We start from the raw sequence: 27332 nt of genomic DNA on the forward strand, positions 1-27332 counted from the left end.
AGTCCAGTTTCTTCTGCTATAAATACCTCTGGGAAAGGAACACTGAGCAGAAAACGGTCCAGAGCTTGCACTGCAGGAGGACTGGGCCAGCGCAGCAGAAGGCTCCAGACACCAGAGTACAGTCGGAAAGTGTCTTATGTGGGCACCCTGAAGCCTCCCAACCGGACCCGGCTCTCTCTGTCCTCCCACACCTGTATTTACCAGAAAGGCCCACCCAAGCCCTCTATGGGCCCTCTGTAGAGGAAGGGGAACTGCTCAAGGGAAAATGAAAGGTAATGGGGAGGCAGGAGAAGCAATCTCTATTAGCAGATAATAAAGCCACAACACAGTCACCACTCAGGTCACAAAGAGTTTCCCCTGTGTTGTGCACTGCCAGGGTTTCTTGCACAAGACGAAAAAGGCGACGACCCCCGCTGACCCCGCGCCAGCCCAGGGGCATTCTATGCCTAGCAGAACAGATGTGTCATTTAGCAGGCAGGAGATTATTTTAAATCACTGGTGTTTCAATATGGCATGTTTTAAGTTTACAGAACACCTATAAATTTCCGACTGTCAAAAGTCACATGCCAGCAATCTGCTCCAACACGGAATCAGCCAGAAACTCAGTCAGAAAATCAGAAACTTGTTGAGACTCATTCAACTCCTGTATGAATCTTCTGAGCAGCGCGATTCCATCCAAAACCCTTCGAAACTAGGATGCGGAGGAAGGGTGAAGTGGATGATAAGAATCGCTTCCCCAAAATCATCATCATACCTTGCATATTCCAAATTCATGATTCTAAATAAAAGAAAATTTTACTGGCATATTAAAGTAAAATAATAATAATAATAATAATAATAATAATAATAAATTTTTAAAAAACTTTCCTGAGTTCTACTAACCCCAAATACCTCCAACTTTAAATAGTAAAGCAGGACCTTTACTGGTGACTCAAAGTGCCTTGAGTTTATTTGCTTTGGGGTATTTAGCCCCCACAAATAACTGCTGTTTTGTGTAATTTTCCAAAACATGTTTAGTTAGGCAGCACACGGGCTTTGGGATCCGCCTCTCACAGAGACCATAGGAGGGTGGAGAACAACTGTTTTTAAGTACCACTGTACAGACTCCGGGTTCCGCAAATAACCCCAGGGCTCCCGCCCTTGCAGCCCAAAGAGCTCCAGCCTGCATCCCACCCGCGGCCTCGGGCGAGCTGGGACCCGCGCGGGTGCCCGCAGGCTCCCCCCTCCCCTCCCGCAGGGCGCGCACCGGCCACCCGACTTGATGCAACGCGGCGCGACGCAGCAGGCGCGGGTACCTGTAGAACGCGGGCGGGCCGGCCTCGCGCACCGCGTAGGTGCTGGGCTCGTTCTCCAGGTAATAGGGCACCTGTTGGCCGTGGGGGTGCAGGAAGGGCGATAGCTGCGGCGGCGGGTGCAGCAGCATGAGCGGGCTCGGAGATACGCTGTTGAGCTGGGGGAAGCCCCCGAGGTTGTTGGCGCCGAACGTCGCCTCCGACCCAGGGCCGTAGGCGATGCCCGACTGGCCGTAGACCGGGGCGGAGGCGGCGGAGGCGTTGAACTCGTACGCGGCGCCCTCGGGGTAGTTGAACACCGCGGGCTTGCTGCTGTCCACGTACACCTCACCCAGGGGCCGCTCCAAGGGCATCTTGAGCTGCGGGCGGTTTAGGGGCTCCAGCTCGTTCCCTTGGATCTGGTGCAGCAAGGCCATTCCTGATGCTTTGGTGTGGAGAGTCATGGTCATGGTCGGTGGCCGCGGGGCAAGGCGCAGACTGTCTCCCTGGGCGACAGAGGGCTTAGCAGCCGGTGGGCCACCTGGAAAAAGAGCACAGTCCGCGGTTAGAGGTGGTGCGGCTCACGTCCTGTGGCTCACTGGAACTCCGGCCTGGCCCTGCCCCGGGGGCCGACCGTGGAGCCGAGTGGCCAAACTCTGGCCAAACTCCAGCAAGTGCAACCCTGGTGCGAAGGGGCCCCGCCAGCTCCCGGTCTCCCTAGTCTCTAAGTACAGGTCTCCTTTGCTTACAAGTATTACAAAGGTGCTGGAATCCCGCCAGGGACCATTGCCTCTCACTGACACTGGTTCAAACATCACTCCAGGCACCGCTCTTTCTGGAGCAACCCCAAAGAGTCGCTTCCCAGAACTTAACTTTACTTGTGGTTGCTGCTGAATGAAGGCTGAATTTCACCGTAGGGGTATGGGGACACTGAGGGATCTCCTAAATGTGGCCCAGGGAAGACGAGAGTTAAAACAGAAGCAGAAGACTAAGCCAGGGGCCAGCTTTTTCTAAAGTGCTGCCTGATGTGCCCATGCCAGGCTCCAATCTATCTCTGTTTGTCTTTCTGTTTGATTCACTCTCCTTGTTGGCTAGAAATATGTAGTGTGTACATAGAATGACCCTGGGGAGGACTGCTCTGTAACTGAGATATGGTAGATAGGATGGAGTGTGCAGTTGCATATGCAGCCAGCCACAGCCGGCTATATTTAGCTGCTGAAGGAACTGATAGGAGGCATGTAGGGGCAAGGAGAGTGGAGATGCAAGGTGTACTTAGAGGAAGAACTGCTTTCTGCAGGCAGGAGAATCCTACCGCGCTTCAGTTTTCTCATCTGCTGAAAGCTTCTGACAAGGTCCTTTCCAGACACAACCTCTGAGACTCTCCCAGCCTGACTTTTCTATTTATGTTGGACCACAGTGCGGTACTTGCTCCCTTTAGAAATTCTCATGTGAATGATGATTCAGAAAAACCTTTGGTTAGGCGCAAATGGGTGTTCATGCCTTCCACAGGTTATGCAACCAAAACTTCAGAAAACTGAATATGCAATGCGACCTTTCCCCACAAAACATAACCTCTCAGAGGTCACTAGCCAAAGCTTTGGCAATTATGTTACACTGTCCATCTAACCAGCAATTTTAAAATGCATTTCTGCATTTCATCTCTTTAGTCCTACAGCTGGACTTTCTGGGTCCACTTGGGCTGGAATATGCAGAAGCAAACATCCAAATGAAAAAGAAATAGAAACAATTTTTGAACTCAACTGAATTAAAGCTAAGCCACCTCTCTTGCACTCACACACACGTGCACACATGCACACACAGTCCTATTAATGAGATAAAATATCTGGTCAAGTATATCATAATCCATAGTCTTGATTAGTTCATACTTTTTAATAAACTTCCTTTGCTAAAGCCTAATAGTCTCTGATACAGCCATTAATACTTTACCTTAATTGCTATCTCAAACGCCCAAAAGAGTAACTGACAAAATGTTCATGGCATATATAAATGCCAAGGTTGCTGTTACTAATGGTAACATTCATAATATTTTATACTAAGTACACATTTTTATCTAATTCTTGCAAAAACAGATCAATTTTGGATGATATGTAGATGAGCTGATTTAATATGAAACCAAAATTGAGTTTAGCATCAATAACTATAGATCATAAGCAGAGAAAGGGTTAAAAACACATTAGGTGAATTGCAGATATTTCTGCCTTTATGGCCAGCAACAATTACTTTCCAGAGCAATTTTTTTTTTTTTACAGATGATTTAGTTTCTGTAAATCACACTTTCAATTTTCAAATGCCTTCTTTACAACACATGCAAAAGCACTTCATGGGGCTCTTTAAAAATCTGAGCCTGCCAAATTATATATATAAATGGCACAAAGAATCCTACAACTCCTGAAAGAAAAGGGAGCCGCACACATCCCCCGCCCCCCCATGGAAACCGGCACATCCTCATCTCCCAGCTAGGATACAAACGCTGGCCAGAAAGGTAAGTTGCTTTCTCAAAATGCTCAAGCTACAGAGAGAGAGAGAGAGAAATCAAAACAATCCTACCCTGCTGGATCAAGAGTGTCTTTCCAGAAATGTTCCATGAGCTTGTAGAAGTCAAGGGCCGAGATGGTAAGAAGGGAGGAAGGAATGTGCTCGCATGTTCGAGTGGCTCGGTGTGTGATCAAGGCAGAGCGTGTGTGGATGTGTTTGTGTGTGGAATGGCAGGGACTCGGGAAGCAGCCAGTAGGCAGGGCACTTGGCAGCCCCTCCCGGCAGACGCGGCAGCTGGGCTGCTGAACAGAGCTGGATGAATGGCAGTGGGGAGTGAGGGAGGCTTGCTGTCTGCTGGGGACAGCAGTGTGGCATAGCTAGAGTGTGTCTCCCTGGGGAAAAGAAACTCCAGCCCTCTCTGCTCCCTACTTGTGTCCCAAGCTTTCTGCCATCGTCACCCTACGCAAGAGGGAAACCAGCCTAGCTGTAAATCATAGGCTTATGGCGAAAATAGAATGCCCATCAAAAGTGTATAGAGATCAAGTTTACAAAATGTGCCAGGGGTGGTTTTTTTTCTGAAGAATATAATTTAACAAGAAAAGCTTCCTGGAATACACTTGGATCAAATGCCTTACTGGTCCCAGCCCCACACATCTCTGAGTAGCCACACTATTGCCAGGCCTCTAGTGGCACAAGGAAATCAGACTTTGAAATAAATGTCTTGGCATTCCAGGAATACGTTTGCAGCTGAAAAGTAATACTCCTCCACCTTGTTAACCAAACCCACGAAACTCTCCACCAATATCTCCTTGACTGCTCTCTGTAAACATGTGAAAAATGTATTAAGTCGGAGGGTATGAAGATAAGACCAAGGTAGGACCTTTGTTTTAACTGATTTTAAGCTTTTAGTTGTACTGGCATTGACCGTAGGCAGAGGTCTTACTTTTCCTGACAGTGCCCACATGCATCTGCCTGATTCTCAACATTTCTCCTGACCAGGGAGCAAGAGTTGGCATAAGGTTCTCCTAGTGTGCCCTCCCCCAGGGTCCCAGGACACATGACGCCTAGTAATGCCCTCATTGCCAGACATTTGTCACTGCCTTGGGTATTAAATAACTCTAATCACAATGCCAGGAGTGGCTAGTCTCTGGTCTTAGGAACCTGTGCAGTTAACAAGAGATTTATGAGTGGTTCTTAAAATTAATACAAATAAAAAAGTAGAAAGTTTAAAAAAAAGGCTAATTATGTTATAATGCAAATATATATTTTTTTGTGCTTTGAAAAACCCAAAATAATGCAATATTGGAACACAGAAGAGTTCCCTTTGCAATTAGTAATGACAATAAATATTGAACATAAATAAATACTGAAGACTAGGGATGTAACTCAGCAGTAGAGAACTTGCATAGCATGTAGGATGCCCTGTGTTTAACCTCCAGCACCACAAAAAATCTAAAAAATTATAATGAAATGAAAGATTATTATCCTTTGTCGGTGACAGTGGTGAATCCTGGTGATAGTATCTCCTCTCATAGGTCAACAATGGTCACACATACACTAGGCCAGTCCAAAATAAAACAAGTAAATGCAAGAGGGACAGAAAGAAGAAGGGAAGGGAGGGGAGGGGAAGTGAGAAGAGAGTGGAGATGAGGAAAAAAAGAAAAGAGGAAATAAGAAAGGAATGGAAAGAGAACCTGCAAATGTTCACCTTGAACCCAGGAGGGATAAGAAGCCTAGCTGTCTTCTCAGAGACTCTGAATCTGCAGAGACTTGTAATCAAAGTCTGATATGTCCAATAAAGACAGTTTTCTTGACCACTTTCCTTCCAGTAATTTCTGTCAACATCCTGATCAGTTTGGTCTGCCATGTTGGGTGATGGTGGGTGGGAAAGCATGGTGCCCGGGAACCCAACATGGACTTTCCTCTAGTGGCTCTGGCTCCAACTTTCTCTCCTTTCCTATCACCTCTCATGTGGGACACACAGCTCTGCCATGACTTACTGACTAGCCAGGAAAAGTCTACTTCTCTAGAGCCACTGCCCAGTGTATCTCCGGACCCACTTTTCCAATCATCTCCCAAGCTCTCATTCTCTCTCCTCCAACATGGTCACCCCCCTCCTCCAGCTTCCCTTTGTGTACAGCATCACTCTCCCTCTGGTCACCAGATTAAAATTCTAGCATTTTCCTTTGAGGCCTGACTTTCCATCACCTTTCGTACGGGATCAAGAAGTAGTTCCCAAGCAATCTAGCTTAGCCACTTCTGCTCATCACTGCATTGCCAACACCCCTTTTCCATCCCTCCTGGCCTTACCTGTGCCAAGAGCCTCTTCCTTCTCCCTATTTTTCCTGAATTCTGCTGCGGATTTATTTTCTTGACTTTTTTTTTTTTTTTCCTTACTGCTCCAGGATCTGTCTAGTCGTGACCCAGTTCCCTCTCTTTAACCCAGATCCCAGCTTCCCCAGGAGTTCCAGACATCTCTTCTCCATCGCCATCCTTTCTAGTCTGGTGGCTTCGGTGTGTGACCCGTGCTTCAGCTAAATGAGAGTATAACACTTCAAGACCCCCAAATTTTTCTGTCTAGAACCCCCACCTTCCTGACTTGTCAGGGAAAAGCATCTCCTTTTTTAAGGTCCAGTCTCAATGCCACTGAATCCATGGTACCTTCCTCTATTCCTTATCCAAAGAGAATCCCGGTCTTCTGAGCTCCAGGGGTAGTTCTCGTGCATTTAACCCATTCTTCCTTGAATCAGCTATTTATATAAATATGATTTCTAACCTCTTACTCAGAAGCTCCTTGAGGACAAGTTCTAGCTAGAAATATTTGGTAATTTGAAGCCTAAAATGGTGTTTGATCATTATTAGGTCATTAAACATCAGCTAGTTAATTACTACAGATATTTCAAAGAATAAAATAAAATCCCATCTGTCAGAATAACGGTGTCTAAAATCTAACTTTCTAAGTGATGTCCTACCACTTTCAAAATTGTTTTTTGCTATAAAAACTGGTTTTTGCTATATAACTGTTTTTTGTTATCTCTGTATCTTCACAATGACTGAAAACATAAAGTCAAAATTCAAATCTGTACCATCTCAATGTGTTAAGTCTGCAGTTCTTGGCGACATGATTCACCAGAGGGCTCTGCATTTTTAGTTCTTAACCAGATAATACTGTGGCCAAACATATCTTCTTCTTTAGCTCCATTAAAAGCTTTTTACAGTAACAAAAACATAATTCCTCAACAGAAACATGAAAGAAAATAAATGTAGAAATAGCTCCATGATAGCTTATCCCACCAGACATGGTTCCTGCACTCTAAGAAGTGCAGGTTTCTCTCTGTTCAAACTGATCATTGTACTGATTACAAATGCTATGTTGAGGAGCTTGTTTTTGAGCATTTATTTGACGTCATCTGTTTTCCTCTAAAGTGGATGAATAATGAGTCCTTTTAAGGGCTCATTTTAAAGACAGTTTGGTCATTTGTTTTAAGTGTTTTTATTAGCTCCTAGCCTTTATTTTTCACCCAGTTTTGGATTTTTGCTTTTTCAGCCAAAATTTACATACAGTAGAATGGACATGCATATACAGTTTGATAAATTTGGGAAGAAGGATATGCCCATGTAACAACCCTGCCAGTCAAAATATAGAGTATTTCCGTCACCCAGAAAGTTCCTTCCTGACCATTGTAGTCAACCCCCAACCTCTGTAGTAACTGTCGTTCTAAGTTCTGTTGCCATAGATTGATGTTGCCACCTGGCCCAGGAGAGCTCTTACAAATTGGAGCACATGTGCCCCATTTCCCACCAATGGCACAACCCAACCAGGCAGGTGCTGGCTTTGCAGCTTCCTCTGGCATCAAGGCCCAGATCTACTTTATTCTTCCCAGACTTCCCAGCACAGAATTTTACTAACACTCCACTATTCATGGACCCTTTGAAGCTCAGCAGGTGCAAAGATACAAGTGACCAAATCGCCCAGTGGAATCAGTGTTCCTTCACCCATTTCTAAGCCCACTGCCACTGCAAAGAAAAATGCATGGATTTTTAACCAAGAATCAAGCCAAAGACCCCTCCTCTTACAAACCCTGTGACCTCAAATGCCATTTTCTGTCTTCTTGCTCAGGACTTGATGCAGATGATTAGAATTCTTGGTTGCCAGACAGAATGGCTGCTCTTCATTATGAATCAATAAGTGATTCAGATTTCATTTGCCAGCTTAATAGAATTGGCTAACTTTCATCTTACATTTTCTTGGAAAATGTATTTAAAGTATTCTAAGAACTTTTTATATCATTTACCTACACTGCATGTGGTAGAAGACAATTTAGAAGACACTTTCACTGTAAGTGCCATGTAGGATACAAGAATTCCAATTATTCCAATTATTGTTACACTGTGTCCCTCTTCCACCCTTTATCTGCTATTTACTTGAGGAATCTCATTGCCAGTTTAGGGTATTATTTCTCTGTGTAGAGCAATATCCAGATTGTGCCTAAATACACATAGATTTAGATAGTCCTATCTAATGTTAAGGAGGGCTCTTACACACACACACACACACACACACACACACACACACACATTCTCTCTTTCTCTCTCTAACCAAGAACCATCCCCCATGCCCAATTTCAGAGCCAAGCCTAGCCAAATGATTTTTATATTTATATATTTGTGAGTTTTAAGCTTTTTCAGGCCTTTCAATTATTTATGTGTTTGTTTGTTCATTGGTCATAGCTACCTCTTATTCACACTACCAAGAGCTCCTTCCCTCTCTCACCCCCCTCAATTGCAATCATTCTGTATTGAGGAAGTAACACATTTGTAAACATGGCAATGAATGCCTCATTCACTCAGTTCTCTTAAAAAAAAAAAAAAAAGAACTATTGATTACCTATATTTACCAGGCCATCTGTAAGTGGGCACAGTCTTAGCTAGCTCAGGCAGTCATAAGGAAATACCACAGACTGAGTTTCTTATACGACAGACATTTATTTTCTCGCAGTCTGGGAGCCAGCCGGGAAGTCTGAGATCAGGGTGCTGGCATAGTCAGGTTCTGGTGAGGGCCCTCTTCCTGGTTTGTAGATGGCCACCTTCTTCATGTATCCTACATGGCAAGAAGTAGAGGGGAAAGGAGAGGGGAAAAGATCGCTTCCTTTCCTAAGAAGGCCACAGTGCTACCAAAGTAGGACCCACCCTTCTGGTCTCATTTGACCTACGGAGCTTCCTAAGGATCCTACCTAGATAGTCACATTGAGGGTTAAGGCTTAAGTATATGAATGTGGGGACACAGTTCAGTCAATATCAGGTACCCCAAATAAACCAAAAACCTCCAACCTCACAGAGCTGACTGAGTGCTGAACCTAATCTCAGGGGTCCTCCTACTCAGCCACTGGGACCTGGTCTTCCCCAGGGGTCCACAGGCATTGCTACTCCTCTGCATCCAGCCCGTGCATTCCCATCTCTCCTCCACACTCCCCTGGATGATTACAACCACTCCCAGGGACTTAAGTTTCATTTAAGTGCATTGAAGATGACAGAGTAGAAATCTCCAACCACGATCCCCATCCTGGCCAGGAGAGTTCCAATTCCAGATATAGAGGACATCTTTGTACGTGAAGATTCAGTCTGTAAATATTTATTGAGCACCTATAACATACTAGCCATTTGAAGCTCAGCTTGTTCAAAATTGAATCATTATCTTTCCCTAGATGTGCCCCTCCCCTCCATTTCCTGCTTTGGCAAAAGACTCCACTGTTCATGGAAATGCTCAAGCCAGGAGAATCTGGCCATCAGCCTGACCCTTGTTCTCACTCATTATATTTGATCTCTCACAGATTTTTATTTCTATCTCCTGATCTCTTTCACGTGGTCTCCCTCTTCTCATCCTCACTGTGGTTGTCAGGCCACTGTCTCCTCTCTGAAGATCGCTGTCTCCATCCTTTGGCCTCCACTATCTAGTCTCCATGCTGTAGGGAGAGTCATCTATCTGACAAGCAAAGGAATTCAGATGATCATCCTTGCTTCTCCAGAGGTCCCATCTCTCCCACTGGTACCATGCTCCTGCTTTCAAGTTGCTCAAACCCTCTGACCTAAATAGGTGGATATCTAACAATGCAAACGGGATGTCCACCTATTCAGATTACACTCCCCGGAATCTTCCTCCCATCCCTTTTCAGCTGACTTACTCCTACTCATCCTTCAAATCTTCCCAAGACATCTCAGCCTTCCTTGATTTCCCATTGGGCCACTCATAAGAAAGCTCCTATCTCCCCATCTTGGGCCATTTCTGCTTCTATGACAGAACACCACGGACTGGCTAAGTGGTAAACAACAGAAACTTATTTGGCTATGATTCTGATGTCTGGAATTCCAAGATTGAGGGGCTGCATCTGGTGAGGGCCTTCTTCCTGTGTCATAACAGGGTGGAAGGGCATCCCGTGGTAAGGAAGCATGTGTGTGAGACAGAAAAAACAGGCTCAACTTGCCCTTTAAACAGGAGCCCACTCCAACAATAATGGCCTTAGTCACCTCTTAAAGGTCGTATCTCTTAATACTGTTTCAATGGCTTTTAATATGAATTTTTGAAAGGACATTCAAATTTTAGCACTCTACAAACACTCCCATTACAGCCCTATCATATGGTTGGACTTCCTAAGTAGTTCTCTGTATCCCCCCACTGGCTTGTAAATTCAAAAGGGCCATGGGGAGCATGTTTTTCAAAGTCACAAGTCCATTTCTTAGTAGGATGCTTGATGCATAGTTGGCCCCCAACAACTGCTACTTGGATATTGAATATGGAAACCTCTCCCAGACATCCATCCCTTTTGCATTGTTAAGTGACTTACTCAGAAGGATGGATGATGAGGGCCGGAATTTAGAACCAGAGCTGGGAGGAAAATTTGGAAATAGATTCATATTTTCTAGAACAACTCCCATTTCTTATCACATAATGGACTATTAGAATTCATGGTTTCTTTATGGGTTGTCACATCCAAATCCTTCATGGTACTTATAAAGAAACTGAGGCCCAGAGAGGCACAGGAAACTTGCTGAAGGTTCCCAGGTAGAGGAACTAGACTAGCATCTGGGGCCCCAGACAGGGTGAGTCCTTCTTTCTCCCCCACCCCAGCTCTATGTGTAGCTACTGGATCCTCCTTTAGTATGGCCCAGGTTTAGCAAAAAGCAAATTAAGGCATAATCCTGGTGGTTCAATGAGCTATTCTTAAATGTCTTAAAATTCCCGGCTCTTTGGAAAACACGTAAGTTTGCTGCCACATTCCCAAATCATTGGTGGAGAAACAAGAGGGTTGAAGAATATAATGTTTTTAACAAACATTGACACAACTTGTGTTCAGAGATGTGACTTCCCTAATAGAACATGAAGAAGTGAGTAATCCGCCTCCCATTCATTGCTGCCAAGAAGAGAGTTCATTTGAGTCTTACTTCCATATAATTGGAATTTAACTTCCTAGCTACAAAACGAATTTAAATCCTTCCTGTATCTGCTAAACTGTACAAACTTGCAAATGCAACAGCTTTAACCAAAAAAAAAAGTAAAAAATTAAAACAAAGCTGATTATTTTACTTTATTTGTTACATTTCAATTTTCAAGGGAAGCTAGTTTGAAAGAAATTAAATCTCCTTTCTATTTTGCTATTCACTGGTCAAGGAAGCCACTTCAGAATCAAAACCCAGTAGCCTTCCTAAAAATCACCAGCTTTCTAAAAGAATTGGAAAGATTATTAATTTAAACATGCAGATTCAGAAGAATTTAGTGGCAAACTCTTAAATGATTGTTGCATAAATATATTCTTTTTAGTGATATTTGTCTGCAGCATTTTGCCATAAATCCAGAGGAAAAAAAAATATTTCCACAATTTTTCTACCAAAAGTTAATAAATGGTTGAATTGTACACTTTTTTTACTTTTTTCCACCCTACCCTTACATTTCTGTTTTCTGTTCTTAATACAGATCTACTTTTTCCTTAATACATGGTCTCTGAGATCTTTTCAGGCCAGCCCTCTTCAACTCCTACTCAACAGGGGTCACCCCACTAGCCCCAGAATTCTAATCAAACCTCACAGCCAACGTGCTCTCCCTTACATGGGTGTCCTTGACCCCATTGGCCTCTCTTTTTCAACAAGCCAGTCAGTGACACCCCTTGCTCAGCCCAACTGTCACTTCTGGTGAGATGCCCAACGTTCATCTTGTACAGCTGCCCCATGCCCAAAACCTTATCACATCAAAATCCTGGCTTGTTCAAGTCTTAGGTTCAGCCTGCAGTTCATAGGAACTTATCTGATTGAATTCATTTTCATTCTTACCAAACCTGTAGGTGTTTGAATTTTAAACAGGGAAATCTTATTCAACTAAGAAAGTCCCTTCTTGCAGAAATGCAAAAGTACAAAAAGTAAAGCATGGGGCTTGGGAGGAGGTACTTATATGAAAAACCTTAGGCACTTTGCTTTCTCAAGAAATTCAAAACGAGAATGAGCTGCATCAAACCATCCCTTAGTGAGCCCCTGGAGTGCCCCGGTACATTGTTCTTGGTGTCTCAGTGGGGTCACATGCCTCCTTCCTACACTGGGATGGTCCTTGTGTTTGGGTAAGCACTTGAGAATACATAATAAACAAGCACAGTCAGCACCGTGGCTAGAGTGGTGGCTCTCACAGAACATGACCCACAGCAGTCAGATCAGAGGGCTGATGATTTGCCCAAAGGAAGATGGAAGGTAAGCATATTCCAACCACCGAAATTCACTCCCTGACTGCGCACAATGCTAGAGACAGAAAACATTAAAAACAGTAAAGTCCTTTTCTAAGTGCTACCGTAAAATAACCCAAAGTTTAAACCTAACAGCCCATTTCATTGGCTTCTCTTTCATGCAAAAGGAGATCTCTTGACTCTTTCTGATGTGATAATTTAGCTTTCTCAGAATGGGCATAAGAACGACTCAATTAAATATAGTTCTTGCTCAATGAATCTGGACTGTGCCTATTCTTGGAAATAAATGCTATATTCATTCCAATGAATGTTTCCCAATCAGCCTCAATTCACCCTTCACTCCATACAGAACAGACTTGCCCTCCTCTGCCCACAGCTACTTGGGGTGATGCAGTCCTGGCTGAGTGGTCAGTGACACTCCCAACCCCACCATCTTCTTTTCACTATCCTTAGAGGAATTTCAGTAGAAACCCTCACCCATATCCCAGGTGTCCCAACAGGTGCTCCTCTAGGCCTGGCCCACAGGGTCTGGTGTGCACTCTTGAGAGCTTTGCTACCTATCAATCACCCCAGTCTATAGGCAGGAAGGAAGGAGCTTGGTAAAGAGAACCAGATTTCATTAACCTCTGTATAAGTGGGTTGATAGTGAGGATTTTTTATTTCTGTTCCCTCCAAACTGCTGCAGTGTGAACATGGCCATCTGCTTGGGAGACTTTTCTTTCTTCTTTTTTCGGGGGGCGTTGGGGGAGAGATAGGATACTAGAGACTGAACCCAGTGGGGCTCTACAACTGAACTACATTTCTAGTGTCAATTTTTTATTTTGAGACAGGGTCTCACTGAGTTGCCCAGGCTGGCCTTGAACTTGAGCTGCATGGGTCGCTGGGTTTACAGGCGTGTGCCATAGAGCCCACTCAGAGACTTTTCTTTCAAATTGATTTGAAAACAAGGAAAGTATCCTTTCTAGAGTTGATTTTTCTACTGAAATCTCTCCTCTGAGGCCTCACCAGAAGTATAAGGGAAATCCTTATGGCTGTTAATTGAGCATCTATGTGCTTTACAGATTTCATTTCATTTTAAAATTTTATTTAATCAATTTTCAAGTATATAATGCAGTCTAAAAAATAAAAACTTCAAAAGATATTTTCAAAGCAGAATTAGGGAAATATCCTCCCACCTCTGCCTGGCACCCTTCAATTTCCCTCTCTGGAGACAACCAATGTCATCAATTTTAAAAGTAGCCTTCCAGAGCTACCCTATGCATATGGAAGAAAACACCACACACACACACACTCACATACACACACACACACACACACACATTTCCACACCCCTTTTTAAAAAGTTATAGTAATATGCATCCTATTTTGTGTCATGCTTCTTGTTTTCATTGACAGTATACCTTAGACATCTTCCTATTTCATTATCAAACATCTTCTTCCTTTTTTATAAGTATTCCACTGCAATGAGGAAACAATTTATTTTGCCAATTCCCATTAAAGTCAATTAAGTGTATTTCCAATCTTTTGAAATTACCACAATACTACAATTACTTAATACCTAAGTCAAATCTCACATGAGTAAGTTTAATTTTAATCTTGGTACATGTTGCCAAATGTTCTCATAGTGGCTGTACAATCGGAACTCCCACATCCTCAGAAATATGTTGAATCTTTGAGTTTTTAAATATTTTTCAACATGGTATCTCCAGGCGGATTTGCTTCTTTGTTTTAAACCAGGGATTGAACCTACGACACTCTACTACAGAGCTACATCCCCAGCCCTTTTTATATTTTATTTTGATACAGGGTCTCACCAAATTGCATGGAGCCTCTCTAAGTTGCTGAGGCTGGCTTTGAACTTGTGATTCTCCTGCTTCAGACTTCCAAACCACTGGTGCACCATCGCACCTGGCTTTGTGCAGTTTTAATCAGCACTTTTTTAACCATGAGCAAGGTTGAACATCTTTTCACGTGCTTTAGTTTCAATTTTTAGCTGATACACCTAAAGGTTGTAAGACCTGGGACAAAGTAAGGTGTTTTAGTTTGGGGTTTTTAATATTTTTTTAGTTTTCAATAGACTTTATTTATTTGTATGTGGTGCTGAGAATCAAATCCATTGCCTCATACATGCCAGGCAAGCGCTCTTCCACTGAGCTACAACCCCAGTCCCACAAAGTTAGGTTTTTAACATGAATCTATAAAACTGAGACAATCTCACCTCAAAGAATTGTTTGAAGATTTGGAAGTGAGGATGCAGGAAATGCAAGTTCTTCTCAATGGTTTGCACCATTTTCCCCAGTAGTTAGCACTGGGCCCCACAAGCCCAGGTTACTACAGGTGACAGAAGATATGACAAAGACTAGAGTTGAGTGACCCAAAAGTTTTAGATGAAGTGAAGAGCTATTATTTAAGGCTTATTTGCTACCACCACAAAGTGACAGTCAGTTTAATACATTACTGAAATTAGATACAAACCAGCACCCTTTCTCTGGGGATAAAAAATAATCAAGAACAGTGTAACCAGAAGCAAGCTCTGTAAACTTGAAAAACAGAAGCTCACTTATGAGTTCAGTGTAATTTGGGTGATGAATTGTTACAATACCAGCTTTTACTGTTTTACTGTGTCTTCAGACCTATCACAAACCACCTTCTATTGCTCCCACTGAGACATTGTAATGCAAGTTAATATCTATCATCAGATTTTAAACCTTCATAAATAAGTGATGGATTGTTGACAAAATTGTGGCTGTCGTGTTGAGAAAAGGACTGTGGCTTTCACAAAAATAAAAATAAATATTTTAAAGTAGACTGTCAAATATTAGGTTTTAAGATGCCTTATTGTAAAGCTAAAATGCTTGGGACCCAAATGGCCAATGTGTCCAAAGTCTAACTTAGATTTCCTTTAGGTACAACATGATCATCCAACAGGAAACCAAAAATCATCTAGTTTTTCTTAGCCATTTTTTTAGCTTTTCCATTTATATTAATAATAAATATAGCCACTAGATTTGAAGATTATGGAAACCAATCTGAACCTCAGTAAGAAAAAAAATAATGATAATAATTACAACCTATCTTTAGTGGAAAGACAAGGTTTTATTATACATAGATAATTTTTCATTTTTGTGAAATAATTTTAAAAGTTGTTTTAATATTAGAAAAAAACCCAATTGTTATATATTTGTAAGTATTTTTATCCATAGAACATAAATTGAAGGAGAGTTATACTAAGACTCCTTTTCACAATTATGTATACTATATCCCAATTGTTTAAAAATCAACAAAGAGAAAATTAGCCTGTCCTTAAAGATAACATCTAGTCCCCTAATACTTTAAAAATATTTTTTCATATCACAAGTACATAGGCCTAAAATTAACCAAGTAGACTTAATTTCTCCCTGGGGGAGTGGATAGGTAACCTGCTGTTATAGGACTGTCCCTTTGAATCATACATATTGTTTTCATAGCATCTTTTCCACTAGACTTTGAGATTCCTTGGGGTCACCAGTATACTGCCTGGCATACATGTGGTACTTGAATATATTGAAAGAGAATAAATAAAGTGATTTGAACCTATTGTCTAGCTTCATGTAGATGAATCTCTTTTCAATGCTTTACCTGTTGTTTGTGCTCAAGTGTTTATTATTCTCTGAAATATAAAACAACATCCATGTCACAAGAGTTATAAGGTGAAAAGACAAGTTCTGATCAGCAGACACCCTTAAAGTCACAGGAATCACAAGTCTCACATTGCCCGGCCCTGATGGTTCAGGATGGTTGCTGAGTGTCCTCTGAGAATCTTGAGTCCAAAGTCAGCCCATAGAGTGGATCTCTCATCTCATAGACCTCCAGGAAGTCTGTCATAATGTGGCTCGGTAATCACAGTTCACCACACAGCTTACAGAGTCAAGAGGAATGGGTCAATAGAATAGACCCAGGGTCCCTAACACCACACACCCAATATCAGGCTGGCTGACTTCCAAGAGCCCTCTCTGTTTACCACCACATACCATGATTTTTCACAATCCACTATCAACTCTTCATTATCATTAACAGCATTTATTTCTTCGATTGGCACTTTGGGGAAAACTCATGATATCCAACTTTATAAACCGTCTTTTTCACGTCCAGAAATTTCATTATAATACTGATTTGCTGAACAAAAATATAAACTCCTTGAAGGTGAAAAATAAGCTCAGGAATCAGGTCAAGTCTACACAATGGAGAATCCTAATCTATAGAAAGATTGACTTTGTTAGTTTTTATTAACTGAATTAAGTGATTTGGTGGCAAATAGGTTACCAAAGTCAAACCATGTTTATTAGAACAAATATCTGCTAATATAGGAACCAAATGTAAAAATGGAGCCATGTTTTACTGGTGTTGTATTTCAATCCCCAGAATAGATGACATGTTCCAAAGTGAAGTATCAGGCCACCGTACATCACTCAAAAAAAAAAAAAAAAAGTGTGGGATTCACTCTTATCTCTCATACATCAAGGGCATGAAAGAAACAGGAGTTGGGAAATCCGATGATTTTTGGAGTTGCCTGCAGAGTCACGTCCTGTTCAAGGTGGAGAGTCAGGACAGGCCAGCTGACATCTGGAGCCCAGGGAAAGGGGCTAATACAACCCCCAGGAGACTGGTCTTCTAAGAACTTGCAGACACAGTGACCTCAGGTGTCTGGCCCACCTGCAAAGCTTGAGGACAAGAGAACTCTGGCCGTGGCAGAGCTGGGCTGGTCCCAAAGTTTGTGGAGGCAAAGAACAGAGCTGATCTGGGTCACGTGCAAGAGGAAACCAGCAGAGCTACAATTTGGATCCACAAAGAAAACTGCCTGGCAGGGACAGCCGACCTCATCAGAAAGAAGTGCTCTGGTGACTCCCTTCAAGACCAACCAGGCACCTGGTGTTGCCTGCATGGAGCATCCCAGAAGTGCGAGACCCTAGGGCTGAAGTCAAGGGGGTATACCCTGCGAGCCCATGAATGATGGTTGTCCCCGAGACAGGGACAGCTCCTAACATCTGCCAGATCTAGGTAACGTGACACCAGCTCACCCAATATTCCCTACCCTCACTTCTCCTCCTGACTCACTTCAACCCTGTAGGGATCAGACATTGAGGTGGGCAAGATGTACAAAGAGGAATAAATATGAGGGAAGGAGGCCAACTCCCACTAACCCCACTGCAGAGAGCAAGTGAGCCTGTCTGGGGCTTGCCCTGGGAAAGTGGAGGAGTCATGACACAAAATGAAACTCGTGTTTGACATTCACATTGGACCAGCTATGGTACTTAGTGACTAAAGGGCCTCTACCACTTGAAAGAAAAGTCTTGAGCTTTGCTTTACATTTCCTCCTTGGAAAAACTGACCCCATGGGACAAGATGAAGGGCACAGAGAATGCTCTCTGTTTACACCCTGTGAGGCCTGCTTTCCAGCACAATGGCACATCTCTATTCCTTCAAGGGACTGAGCCTCCTGTTCCCCCTTCCTTCTGATGCCTCTAATACACAGAGCAAATGTATCTCATGAACAATATTTTAGATCGACTGCAGTGAAATTGACTGAGCCAGGGAATTCAGTATACCTTCTATTTGAGGACATATCTGATGCTTACTGGAATAAATGTTTTCCTAATCATTCATATGTCAAATTATAGACTTTTAAGTAAGTCAACAAAAGACACTCTCAGAGGTTCAATTTATACTCTCGTGTAAAGCCAAATGTCTCCTTTGCAATATTTGTGTATATAAATGGTTGTTCATTGTTGATGTTTAAAAACACAAAGTTGGGAGGAAATTAGCGTGTTCTTTCCATTAGCTACTCTCTAAGTCAAGTGCAGTGAGAATGGAATAAAGAAAGGTGTGTGCCGTGCAGAGAGCACACCTGGTCTCTTGTCTCTGGGGACAGACTTTTCCCAGCAAAGCCCCTGGCCTGCAGCTCTCCTGGACCTGGGTCAGGAGCGGGAGGGCAGCCTCTTGCTAGAGGGTAGATGACACAGGGCCTTGCAAAGAACATCTGATTTTGGAGGTTGGCCCTGGCCCTGCTAGATAGAATCAGGAAAATGCTCTTAGGAAACTGACCTCTATCAGACACTTCCACAGCCCACAGCCATGGTGATGCAAAGAACGTGACTTCATTGTTAATATTATGTCCAAGTTGAGAATATTATGAGCACCCTGTGAAAATGAATCTTGTCACCAAAGGATGCTAGGACTGGGGAGGACTTCAGCAGTCATGTAGATCAAGGTCTCAAGTCTTCCTGAGAAGGAAGGACGAAGTTCACAAAAGCTCACACACCCTCCAGTCCTACCCTGGGCTCTCTGCAATCTCAGGTTCACCCAGGTTTCCCTCCACATAGAAGAATCTGAATGGAAAGGACATGAATAGAGGAATAACCTAACCCGCCTTCATTCACAACACACTTACTCTTTTGGTAACTAACTACTTGAATCAGACCTCCCCACAAATCTCATTGCTTAAATGTGCCACCAAACTGTATTTCAGAATTATGTATTCATTATCACCTCTTCTTCGCACCGGTGGGGAACTAAGGCCCCAATGGGTTTGGTTGCTTGTCCAGAGAGACAATGCAGAATCAAGGTCTCATCTTTTACTAATTTGGGGTGATATTTATATTTAGTACAACCTCCAGGTAAACCCAGTCCTTACCTGCAGAACCTTTATCCTCTCTTTGTCCTGGACCCCTCTGGACTTCCTTCTTGAGAATCTGCCTCTCAACACACCTGCCAGTCCCTCCCTGCCAGGTGAGATAGGCATTTGGAAGAAAATGATCCCAGGAGGATGATAATAGACCTCCCTAGGATTAGTTGCATGATAAGAGAATTTGCACCCTCACTCAGTGGTTCTCAAAGGAGGTCCCCATGTCAACTACATCAGTATCACCAGGAAACTGTAGAAATGCAAAGTCTTGGTGTAACTGGTTCCTTCTTTTATAGTTTTTCATATTTCATCTCAAATGTCATCTCTCTTGACCACTCCATCTAAAGTGTAACTGTCCCCCTATGTCCCCTGTTTCACTCTCCTAACACACTACCACCTGCTCCTGCTCACTTTCTATCCTGATCACTGTGATAGTCATTTTTTGGTACCAACTTGGTTAGATTATAGAACCCTTTTATTTAATCAAACACTAGTCTAGGTGTTGCTGCAAGGTCCTCTGTAGATGTAATTAATATCAACAACCTGTTGAATTTAAGTTCCCCTTCGTAATGGGAGTGAACTTCATCCAATCAGTTGAAGCCTTTACCAGCAAAAAAAGGTTTACCAGAGAAAAAATCCTGCCTCGAGAAAGCAGCATTAAGTCCTTCCTGAGTTTCCCACACATTTTAAAATTTTCAGTCCTCAAAACTACATGAGCCAATGAATAAATATAAAATATATATATATATATATATATATATATATATATATATATATATTGAGAGAAAGTCAGGGTTCGAGGACGGGGGCACTTACAGGGGACTCATTCCCAAAAGAGAAAGTAGCAAAAACTATGTTTGAGAAATTATAATAAATCTGAGCAACCAGAAGCCAGTAAGGGAAGGTCAAAGTGACCACATGAGGTAGACCAAGGAGAGCCATGGAGGCCTTTGTCCTCACCCAGGAGCAGTGGGCCACCCAGCAGATTTGGAGAGGGGAATGGGAAGGTATTCCTACATGTTGACTAACTCAGCCTCAAAAATGTTACCTTTTTTCTGAACTTAGTACATTAAAATACAAACACTATTTTTAAGTTACAAGCTATGAACCGAATTTTATTTGATGGGAAAATGGTATAATTATCACACATTAAGGAAAATAAAAAACAATTTTCTCCTGTTGATTTCATTCTTTGATAGAGTATTTTTATATTTAAAAAAATCTCTCCCAAAGCTTGAACAATGTGAGAAATAAAGTAGTATTGTTTTATATCTCAAAGTATAAAATAAATATCCATCAATCTATACAGATATAAATTAACATTTGAATAAACAGATAATTGGGAGAGACTAGACAAATCCCCAAGGCAGAAGAATTTCAAATAATTTATGTAGATACTCGACCCTCCAGGAGGAGGAGCATAATTCTCTAATCCATAAGTATGGGCTGGGTCCAGGGACTCCCCTGAAAGGAGTACAGTCTTCACAGTGAAGTAACCGGCACACACTCCCCTCAGCCAGGTATCAAGATCAACATTCACAGTCACAAATTAAATTGGTAGTCTGTGTGATTGATATGAAGTGGTAAGAATTTGCCTTTCAGGGCTGGGGCTGGGGCTCAGCGGTAGAGTGCTTGCCTAGCATGTGTGAGGCACTGGGTTCAATTCTCAGTACTACATACAAATAAATAAAAAAAAATAAAGGTCCATTGACAACTAAAAACTATTTTTTAAAAAAATTTCACCTCAGTAGCCTAAAAAATCTATCATTCAATTCTCAACATGAGAAAAAAACGTGAAACAAACCTCACTGAGGTACCCTACAGAGGCCTCACCAGTCCTCCTCAAAACTGTCAAGGTCATCGAGAAAGAGAAAAGCCTACGGAACTGTCACAGCAAGGAGAGCCTAAGGAGACATGACAGTAAGAAATAAAGTGGCATTCTAGATGGGACTCAGGGCAGAAAAGGGACACTAAGTAACTACAGAGGGAATGGAATGAAGTTTGGGCGTTAGTTAATAACAGTGTATCAGTATTAATTAATTAATTATAATAGACCATACCAATGTAAGAAGAGTGTGAGGAAGACAGGAAATCTATCATCCTGATTTTTCTGACCTAAAATTGAAAGTTTATTTCAACACATCAACACACACTCCTATCTTCTAGGACAAGTGAAGCATGAAATTATTTTCTAAGTAGACATGCAGAGATTCTAACACCACTAGTCAGACGGCTCTGAAGTTGACACATTTCGGTTATTATCTCCACCCAGAGCTGTTGAGGCTCCTGCAGCCCCAAGAGGTTTCCTCTGCCTTTCTGCCCTCACATTCCAATGTGCCTAAGAACCTGGCTCCTGGCGACAAAGGGCCTGCCCCTCTCCCGTTAGCAAAGAGCTATATCTCCCCGGGGTGCACAGGGGCTGCTGCAGACCCTCAGGGGCTGTTCTGGGCATTGTCAGGAAGTGCCCTCTCTGCCAGGCAGGCACAGCCCTTGTGAAATGGTGCCTGAGTTTGGGATGTAGACTGCGGGTAGAAGTGAACCATCAGTGCCCACTCAGTGCAGCTGTGCAAGCCTTCCGTGTCCTTGGGGGGCCCGGGATAACATGTAGACCACTGCTGGTGACGCGGGAAGACAACGGTGCCAGAGTGGAGGGGTCAGTCTGCGCTGGGGCATTAGAAAAAGCATAAACAGGTAGGGTGACTGGGAGTAGATTTCTCATTGACCTTCATTCACACCTAACCCTACGCGGCCTTCATGGGAACTGGCCACATTTGGCCTGTGTTCAAATCACTGGATTTCTGGAGGAAAGCCACAATACCAGGCTAGCATGATTTCCAGAAGGCAGCCACGTACAGAGATGAAGTGGTGTTAGTCCTTTTGTGTTCTAGCAGATTCCCACAGGCTGGGTCCTTAGTAAGGAACAGAAGTCCATTCCCTCTCGGCCCTGGGGGTGGGAATCCAAGGTGGAGGGGGTGGCAGCTGAAAGACCTTCTTTCTGCATCACCCCCCCACACACACATACACCCAGAAAGGGCAAGAGAGCAGGAGGAGTGGACTCGCCCCTTCACAGCACATCCTTCCATGAGAGAGGAGCCTGGGGCCCAGGCCCCTCTGACACATCCCACCACTTGACACTATTAGATTCCACAACCACACAGCAGCCATAAAATTTCAACATGGGTTTTGGCAGGGACACTCAAATAATAGCAAATGGGCACTTCCACACACTTTTAAATTGGTGTACACATTCATGGAGGAAAATAGGGAAGCCTATATCAAGAGTCTTACAGATACTCTGATTTTGAAAATATATATCTTGAAATCTTGAGGAAGTCATTCAATATATACACCAAAAATAACAGAAAGATCCACTGAAATAGCCAAGGGAAAAAAATTCAGTTGATAGGGGAAATAATTAAAGAAAACCATTACCTGTTTTAGTCAGCTGTTTTACCGCTGTGATTAAAAGGACCGAAGCAGAACAACTGTAGGGGAGGAAAATTTTATTAGGGGGCTCATGGTTTCAGAGGTCTCAATCCACAGATAGCAGATTCCATTCCCCAAAACTCAAGGTCAGGCTGAACATCATGGCAGAAGAGTGTGGCAGAGGGAAGCAGCTCACGTGATGATCAGAAGCAGAGAGAGAGAGGAAGAGACTCCACTTGCCAGATACAAATATGTACCCCAAGGCCACACCCCCAGAGATCCACTTCCTCCAGCCACACCCTACCTGCCCTCAGTTACCACCCAGTAACCCCATCAGGGGATTAATTCAACCGCTGGATTAAGGCTTTTATAATCCAATTGTTTCTCCTCTAAACCTTCTTGCATTGTCTCACACATAAGCTTTTGGGGAACACCTCACATCCAAACCATGACATTCACTATAAAATTGCATTATAATACTATTTACAAAATAGACTCGCCATCTTATGAAAAGTGAAGAAAACACACACAGTGCTTGCCTCTTTATAATCTTAACCATTTCCTATATTCATATTTCTATGTAAACATACATAAACATATCGAGGCCCCGAGCAATACTCTCTAAATAAAATATGAAAAGGGCTGGGGATGTGGCTCAGTGGTTGAGTGCCCCTGGATTCAATACCTGGCACCAAAAAAAAGGGTAAGAGAGAATATGTGGGAGTCAGCAATAAGTTTACTATTTTGCTTTTGACTCCTCTGCGGCCAGTTAAGATCTACTAGGTTGCCAGGTGCAGTGGCACATGCCTGTAATCCCAGCAGCTGGGCAGGCTGACACAAGAGGATTATAAGTTCAAAGTCAGCCTCAGCAACTCAGTGTAACTGGGTCTCAAAATAAAAACATTTTTAAAAGGGGGATTGTGGGCTGGGGATGTGGTTCAGTGGTTAAGTGCCTCAGGGGTCAATCTCTGGTACCAAAAAAAAAAAAAAAAAAAAAAAAACCACACACACACATTAAGTTAAATAACAAAACATATGAGGAAAAGCAAGGAATAGAACTCCTAACATTCAAAACAAACCAGGCTCTACTCAGCAATGCAGAGTGAGTGGGGTTGCGCTTCTGCTCTGCTCTCCCTGTGCACACAGCAAGAAGAGCTAGGCTTCACCCTGAGAACTTGTCCAGCAATAGCGACAAAGAACTTTAGAAGGACTGGCAGTCATTTCCTGAGAAAAGTATAAACTTCTTTTAAAAATTAGGCCAGAAATGAATGATCTCTTGGCTAGTTCAGTGTCAGGACGTGAACTCGTGGGTTTGCACAATCTGTCTACACATTAACCACCGACAGCTGCCCCTTTGCTCTGAGTTAAGCAGTCTGGTCTCTTCTCTGTTGTGCCTACTGGTCCTCCTATGCCCACATTCCCTCCTCTCTAGCCACAGCTCCTTGCTCTCAAGGGCATCACCCCTCAGCATGCGTGTCCACGAGATACCTGACTCACCTCTTCTTCCAATTTCTGTGGTTACAGTCCTAATCAATACTCTTATTTGGGACTGGCAAAAGAAACAAAAAAGACAAAACTTCAGAGCTGAACAGGCCTTTCTCTGGCTTTTTCGTAGTCAGAGGGAGCTTCCACACAAGCCCTTCTTAGATTTGCACCCCCCAAATACTCTCTTTTACCTTTTGCCTATTTTACTATTTGCCTGCTAGCCCACCCCATCAACCCAGCTTTTCTCCATATTCAACACTCCTCCAGCCACACCCACCTGTGGCCAGTTTTCTGGATACAACATTTAATCCCTACCTCCACGCAAGCTTGAACTCATCGTTGTTCCCCCAGTAACTAACAGCCACTACCATCCGTGGCTCCATAGCCCTCTTCAGAGGCCACAAGGGCCTCCTGCCACCGCTGTCTGTTCACACGGATGGCAAAGAGCAGATAGCGGCCTCCGCATTGGTATCTCTCACCACAAAACTACCATGGGAACCATTAGTGTTGCCCCACGAACCCCGTCCACCGTGAAATGAATTTCAGGTCTCCTTCTCCTAATATTTCAGTACAGTGATTTCTAACCACCTGCGCCAGCTTCTTTGAACTTGGGAGCTATTTCCCATGTCTATTCTCTGCCCTGGCCTTATGTTCTTAGGATACCCAACCCGGTTTCCAGCTCCCGCTGTTGGGTTCCTTCTGACCCAGCCTCTTTCCTTTACCTTGCTTTACCAATTCCTTTGGCTCCAGAACCCAGAACCTTTCAATTTGCAACAACTGCCCATGCACTCTGCTGCCCTTCTGTGATTTAAAGTGCTCTCATGTCCACTCTTACATTTAAGTGATTTTCTGACCACCACTCTTGCTCTCCAGCTCGTAAAAACAATCTTCTGTGTATATCAGTCCCCCTGGGTGACTTTTCTTGGCATGCCCTCCCCACATGCTACCAGGTGCTGGCATGAGCAGGCCTTGAACACCATCTTCTATAGCACCATTTTGTTGTCCTCAGGCTACTGCTCTAAGCCGGTAAAGTCCAGGATGGTTTTGTTTGCTGATACAGATGCTCCTCAACTTACAGAGTGGTTATATCTTGATAAACCCATCCTTAGTTGAAAATGCCCTATGTGCATTGAATCCACCTGCTGCTCCAGCCTCCTGGCTTAGCAGCATAGCACACTGTAGAGTGTTGGTTACCAACAGTGTGCTGTGCTCACTGCCCCTGTCTAGCACTGAGAGATAGGATCTCCAATACAAGAAGAGCTCAGCATTCAGAATTTGAGTTTAATCTCTTCTGAATGTGAATCACTTTTGCACCATGGTAAAGTCAAAAAAAAATCTTAATTCAGGGCTGGGGTTGTGGCTCGATAAAGTGCTTGCCTAGCATATGTGAGGCCCTGGGTTTGATCTTCGGCACCACATAAAAATAAATGCATAAAATAAAGGTACTGTGTCCATCTACAACTAAAAAATATTTAAATCTTAATCCATGTTATCGTAGGTTAGATCACTTATTTCTCTATCACCTAGCTCTTGTATTGAGGGTACATCTCTGTAGTTGATTGTGCCCTTTTAATATCTGCTTTTTCTTCCCATGCCACCTCAGTCCTTACCCAGGGATGGAACTGGCTGCCTAGTGAGTAGTCATGCAGATACATTTTGAAGTGTGACCTTTTCCAAAATCAAAGGAATACATTGCACTAGTCATTGGGTCAAAGTCCATCCCAACACATTAGTGACATGAGAAATAGGTGAATTCACATGTCCCCAAAATGAAACCAATAACCAACAATGAAAGAAGAAGAAAAAAAAAAAGCTTGAATAACTGCATAGTCATTTAAAGGTGACTTTATCTAGTCCCAAGTTTCTTCTAGTTACCCAATAGGCTAATTCTAGGAATACACCAATAGAGGTCTAAAAAAGGCTTGACTTCTTTCAGCTTCACCTGTAAATGTTCAACACAATGGGTAGAGGACACTCTTTCTAAATATAGACTGTCTAAACCCACCCTTTCCAGTCAGTGATCATCACAGACTTCAAAAGATGGAAGTTGGGGGTAAAAAGCAATGACCGCCCAGCCTTCCTAATTGTTGTGCAAAAACAAACCAAGAATTCATCCCAAGCTGCATACACTTTTAAATCCTACAGAAAGACCACACAGGGCCCACTGCCCATCCATGACTAATTGGTCCCTAGTGATCCAGAGACTGTTACCTGCTCTTAGCATTTAATGCCTCAATGTCTCATCCAGGGACAGGAAAGTTCCAATAAAACAACTAAACTTCAAACAAAATGTCTAAGTTATTCATTATCACGGAACAGCCACCTGTCCCTCTGCCATCCTAAGATGCTGTCCTTGCTCAAACTACATAATTCGGTATAACCAAAGCATGTTTTCAGAAGTAAATGAGTGACATTCTCTATCTCCAGTTGCTAATAAATTTTACCAGCTAATGAAAAGGTTTTGGATCAAATCCATTGCAGGTTGAATTAAAACTGACCAAACTCTTCCTGGAGTCTTCCCTAATTTCCTGATGACAATGTTTCTTAAGTAACCCTGCTGAATCAACCTACTCCAACTCTTCAATAAGGACACCTACTTCCTGAAAAGCATGTGTCCCAGTTCGTTCGCCACTCTAGTTGTAGAAGCCCATATTTTTACCAAGGATGCGGGATGTGTTTATTTAGTTGAAAGTCATCAGGCACCAGGACAGACTGATAACAGATCCAAAAGTGAAATTGGGCTATACATCACTTTTCCAATTAGAACCTCCACAATCCAATCATTTGCCAACAAGGAAATAAGAGGTTAAATTTCATATAGAATTATATTTTATATAAAATTTCTGCCCATAATTCTGCAACAAGCATGATCTTCCTCCATAAATTAATATAAAAGAAAAGATGCCAGAGTTGCTACTTGCACAAAGATCTGTGGGGTAAGGAAACCTACCCAGCTTTCCTGAGTCACTGCACCTGCCAAGAAGGCTCCCTGACTCCACCTCTGAACCTCCCTTTAACTAGGTCTAGGGTAAAAGCCTCCAGTGGCCTCCCAACACTGCCTTCACACATGCACTTTGGCAAAGATAATTATTCTTTATCAGCAGACTTTCTGTTTCCATAGAAGAAATGAGTAAGAATTGTTCTAGAGTATTCATGTTATCATAGACATTGGCTCATGGGGCTGCTGGAATAAAGCACCCCAAATTTGTTGACTTAAATTTCAGAAATATATTCTCACAATTCTGGAAGCTAGACCTGCAAAATCAAGGT

The 27332-nt window shown here is 42.9% G+C and overlaps 1 protein-coding gene across 4 annotated transcripts in view; it reads right to left on the minus strand.

Moving 5' to 3' along the window:
* Esr1 (estrogen receptor 1) overlaps nucleotides 1-27332 on the minus strand; it is a 379003-nt gene that overhangs the window by 264902 nt on the left and 86769 nt on the right. For 3 of the 4 annotated variants that reach the window (XM_076858124.2, XM_076858121.2, XM_076858123.2), the window contains exon 2: nucleotides 1296-1812. In XM_076858124.2, the coding sequence (XP_076714239.2) occupies nucleotides 1296-1741 (446 nt within the window). In that variant the 5' untranslated portion in view covers nucleotides 1742-1812. Of the gene's footprint in view, nucleotides 1-1295; nucleotides 1813-1905; nucleotides 1968-27332 lie in introns of those variants that run through there. The other variant, XM_076858122.2, reaches the window with a different exon arrangement.

This window comes from Callospermophilus lateralis, chromosome 6 (genome assembly GCF_048772815.1).
Source record: "Callospermophilus lateralis isolate mCalLat2 chromosome 6, mCalLat2.hap1, whole genome shotgun sequence".
NCBI classification, from domain to species: domain Eukaryota; kingdom Metazoa; phylum Chordata; class Mammalia; order Rodentia; family Sciuridae; genus Callospermophilus; species Callospermophilus lateralis.